This window comes from Oncorhynchus masou, chromosome 8 (genome assembly GCF_036934945.1).
Source record: "Oncorhynchus masou masou isolate Uvic2021 chromosome 8, UVic_Omas_1.1, whole genome shotgun sequence".
NCBI lineage: Eukaryota > Metazoa > Chordata > Actinopteri > Salmoniformes > Salmonidae > Oncorhynchus > Oncorhynchus masou.
In genome coordinates this window covers 4,369,965-4,374,964 of record NC_088219.1, presented here as the reverse complement: position 1 = coordinate 4,374,964, position 5,000 = coordinate 4,369,965, and the positions used below count along the sequence as shown (strand labels likewise).

The 5,000-nt window shown below is 40.5% G+C and overlaps 1 protein-coding gene across 1 annotated transcript in view; it reads left to right on the top strand.

Moving 5' to 3' along the window:
* LOC135544005 (rho guanine nucleotide exchange factor TIAM1-like) overlaps positions 1 to 5,000 on the top strand; it is a 176,822-nt gene that overhangs the window by 95,450 nt on the left and 76,372 nt on the right. Inside the window, 1 exon segment of the mRNA XM_064971328.1 lies at positions 848 to 1,015. Coding sequence (XP_064827400.1) covers positions 848 to 1,015 — 168 coding nt within the window.

The window sequence follows — 5,000 nt, the reverse complement described above, 5'->3', positions numbered from 1 at the left end:
AGTCTTAGTGACAGGCAGGATGGTAGTCTGGCAGGATGGTAGTCTGGTAGGATGGTAGTCTTAGTGACAACAAGGATGGTAGTCTTAGTGACAGGCAGGATGGTAGTCTTAGTGACAGGCAGGATGGTAGTCTTAGTGACAGGCAGGATGGTTGTCTGTCAGGATGGTTATCTCAGTGACAACCAGGATGGTAGTCTTAGTGACAGGCAGGATGGTTGTCTTAGTGACAGGCAGGATGGTAGTCTGGCAGGATGGTAGTCTCAGTGACAGGCAGGATGGTTATCTCAGTGACAGGCAGGATGGTAGTCTTAGTGACAGGCAGGATGGTAGTCTGGCAGGATGGTAGTCTCAGTGACAGGCAGGATGGTAGTCTTAGTGACAGGCAGGATGGTTGTCTGTCAGGATGGTTATCTCAGTGACAACCAGGATGGTAGTCTTAGTGACAGGCAGGATGGTTGTCTTAGTGACAGGCAGGATGGTAGTCTGGCAGGATGGTAGTCTCAGTGACAGGCAGGATGGTTATCTCAGTGACAGGCAGGATGGTAGTCTTAGTGACAGGCAGGATGGTAGTCTGGCAGGATGGTAGTCTTAGTGACAGGCAGGATGGCATGGAGTAATTCAGATAACAGTATAGAGTATTTCAGGTAATAGTATAGAGTATTTCAGGTAATAGTATAGAGTATTTCAGGTAATAGTATAGAGTAATTCAGATAACAGTATAGAGTAATTCAGATAACAGTATAGATTAATTCAGATAACAATATAGAGTAATTCAGGTAATAGTATTCATTTAGTTTGTTATCATTGTAATTCCCTTTCTCCTTTAAACCTCTATTTCCATATCCAGAAGGAGGAGGGTTCATTGAAAATGATTCCCCAGGACAGCGTGGACAGTGAGATTTGGGTTCCTGACTACCTGGCCCCATCCTGGGTGTGTCTACCTAACGACCAGCCTGTGCTTGTCGTCATTCAACCAGGGGAGACTGCAGAAGATACGCTGGACGCTGTCTGCAAGGTGGGCCACTTAGATTATACATGTTACACACTACACCTAACAACCAGAGTTAATTTTAACACTACATCAGAGTACATATGGTCCCACTCTACAGAGTGTAAAAACTACTCTGATTATAGTGTTACATTATGATGAGCGTTAATTAAACACTCCGTGGTGTCAAATTAATACTGCATTAGACTTGACTGTTACTTCTATTCTAGTGTTAATCTAGAGCGTGTATATAGTGTGTATATAGTGTGTATATAGTGTATATAGTCTAGTGTGTATATAGTGTGTATATAGTGGTGTCAAATTAATACTGCATTAGCCTTGACTGTTACTTCTATTCTAGTGTTAAACTAGAGCGTGTATATGGTGTGTATATAGTGTGGGTATAGTCTAGTGTGTATATAGTGTGTATATAGTGTGTATATAGTCTAGTGTGTATATAGCCTAGTGTGTATATGGTGTGTATATAGGGTTTATATAGTCGAGTGTGTATATAGTGTGTATATAGTGTGTATATAGTGTGTATATAGTGTGTATATAGTGTGTATATAGTGTGTATATGGTGTGTATATAGTGTGTATATAGTGTGTATATAGTGTGTATAGTGTGTATATGGTGTGTATACAGTGTGTATATGGTGTGTATATGGTGTGTATATAGTGTGTATATAGTGTGTATATAGTGTGTATAGTGTGTATATGGTGTGTATATGGTGTGTATATAGTCTGTATATAGTGTGTATATGGTGTGTATATAGTGTGTATATAGTCTAGTGTGTGTATATAGTGTGTATATAGTGTGTATATAGTGTGTATATGGTGTGCATATAGGGTATATATAGTCTAGTGTGTGTATATAGTGTGTATATAGTGTGTGTATAGTATAGTGTGTGTGTATAGTGTGTATATAGTCTAGTGTGTATATAGTGTGTATATAGTCTAGTGTGTATATAGTGTGTATATAGTGTGTATATAGTCTGTATATAGTCTAGGGTGTATATAGTGTTTATGTAGTCTCGTGTGTGTATATAGTTTAGTGTGTATATATTGTGAATATAGTGTTTATATAGTGTGTATATGGTGTGTATATAGTCTAGTGTGTATATGGTGTGTATATAGTGTGTATATAGTCTAGTATAGTCTAGTGTGTATATAGTGTATATATGGTGTGTATATAGTGTGTATATGGTGTGTATATAGTGTGTATATAGTGTGTATATATTGTATATAGTGTGTATATAGTGTGTATATAGTGTGTATATAGTGTATATATGGTGTGTATATAGTGTGTATATGGTGTGTATATAGTGTGTATATAGTGTGTATATATTGTATATAGTGTGTATATAGTGTGTATATAGTGTGTATATAGTGTATATATGGTGTGTATATAGTGTGTATATGGTGTGTATATAGTGTGTATATAGTGTGTATATATTGTATATAGTGTGTATATAGTGTGTATATAGTGTGTATATAGTGTATATATGGTGTGTATATAGTGTGTATATGGTGTGTATATAGTGTATATTGTGTGTATATAGTGTGTATATAGTCTAGTGTGTATATGGTGTGTATATAGTGTATATATGTTGTGTATATAGTGTATATATGGTGTGTATATAGTGTGTATATGGTGTGTATATGGTGTGTATATAGTGTGTATAGTGTGTATATAGTGTGTATATAGTGTGTATATGGTGTGTATATAGTGTATATATGGTGTGTATATAGTGTATATATGGTGAGTATATGGTGTGTATATAGTGTGTATATATGTGTAGTAAGTGCAAAATATGGTCAACTCACGTAGTCTGTGTTTAATCAACTATTCAGTCTGATGGCTATTTTACAGTCTGATGGCTATTTAACAGTCTGATGGCTATTTAACAGTCTGATGGCTATTTATCAGTCTGATGGCTATTTAACAGTCTGATGGCTATTTAACAGTCTGATGGCTATTTAACAGTCTGATGGCTATTTATCAGTCTGATGGCTATTTAACAGTCTGATGGCTATTTAACAGTCTGATGGCTATTTAACAGTCTGATGGCTATTTAACAGTCTGATGGCTATTTATCAGTCTGATGGCTATTTATCAGTCTGATGGCTATTTAACAGTCTGATGGCTATTTATCAGTCTGATGGCTATTTATCAGTCTGATGGCTATTTAACAGTCTGATGGCTATTTATCAGTCTGATGGCTATTTATCAGTCTGATGGCTATTTAACAGTCTGATGGCTATTTAACAGTCTGATGGCTATTTAACAGTCTGATGGCTATTTAACAGTCTGATGGCTATTTAACAGTCTGATGGCTATTTATCAGTCTGATGGCTATTTAACAGTCTGATGGCTATTTAACAGTCTGATGGCTATTTATCAGCTGTTCGGCTTGTGGGTAGAAGGTGTCTCGAAGCCTGTTGGTCCAAGTGCCTATGCTCTGTTGTCGTTTGCCGGACAGTAGTGAACTGGCTTTTTTGGCTGAAGTTCTGACAGTTTTAATAAGGCCTTCCTCTGACACCCCCTGATATAGAGGTCCTTGATAGCAGGAAGCTCGGCACCAGTGATGTACTGGGCCTTACGAATCACCCTCTGTAGCGCTTTGTGATCGAGGGCGCTGAATTTGTCCATACCAAGCGGTGATGCAGCCAGTGACGATGCTCTCGATGGTGCAGCAGTAGAACTTTTAGAGGATCTGCCAAATCTTTTCAGCCTCCTGAGGGGGAAGGGGCGCTGTTGTGCTCGGGTGTGTGTGTGCACTATGTTAAGTCCTTAGTGACATGGACGCCAAAGAACTTGAAGCTCTCCACCCGTTCCACTACAGTGCCGTCGATATGGATAGGGACGTGCTCCCCCCTCTTTCTCCTGGCGGCCACAATCAGCTCCTTGGTCTTACTGTCGTTGAGGGAGAGGTTGTTGTCCTGGTACCACCAGGTCTCTGAACTCCTCCCTATAGGCTGTCTCATCGTTGAGGGTGAGGTTGTTGTCCTGGCATCACACTGCCAGGTCTCTGACTTCCTCCCTATAGGCTGTCTCGTTGTTGTTGGTGATCAGGTCTACCGCCGTCGTGTCGTCAGCAAACTTGATGATGGCGTTGGAGTCGTGATTGGCCACACAATTACGGGTGAACAGGCAGTACAGGAGGGGACTAAGCACGCACCCCTGAGGGGCCCCCCATGTTGAGGGTCAGCATGGCGGGGGTATTTCTGCCTAACCTCACCACCTTGGGCCGACCAGTCAGGAAGTCCAGGATCCAGTTGCAGAGGGAGGTGTTCAGTCCCAGGGTCTTGAGCTTGGTGATGAGCTTGGAGGGGTCTATGGTGTTGAACACTGAGTTGTAGTCAATGAGCAGCATTCTCACGTAGTTATTTCTCCTCTTGTCCAGGTTTTAAAGGGCAGTGTGGAGTGTAATAGAGATTGCGTCATCTGTGGATCTGTTTGGGGCGGTATGTGAATTGGAGTGAGTCCTGGGTGTCTTGGATGATGGTGGTGTTGTGTGCCACGAGAAGCCTTTTCAAAGCACTTCATAATTACAGATGTGAGCGTCACAGGATGTTAGTCATTTAGGCAGGTTACCTTGGATTTCTTGGGAACAGGGACTATGGTGGTCAGTTTGAAACAATTTGGGATAATAGACTGGGACAAGGAGAGATTGAAAATGTCTGTGACGACACTTGCCAGCTGGTGTGTGCATGCTCTGAGAGTGAGATTACACAGTCATCCAGAACAACAGGGGTTTTAATACAAGACTCTGTATTGGTTTCTTTGAAGCATAACTATAATCAATCAATCAAATCAATCAATCAAATCAATCAATGTAGATGCAAAAACACAGATATTAAAAACAATCCTAAAAAAATCTACCTGCAGTAGAGCATGTTGGGAAATATAATGATGATGGGTGTGGCCTACCAAGTGGCGCAACGGTCTAAGGCACTGTATCGCAGTACTATGGGTGTCGCTACAGACCCGGGTTCAATCCCAGGCTGTG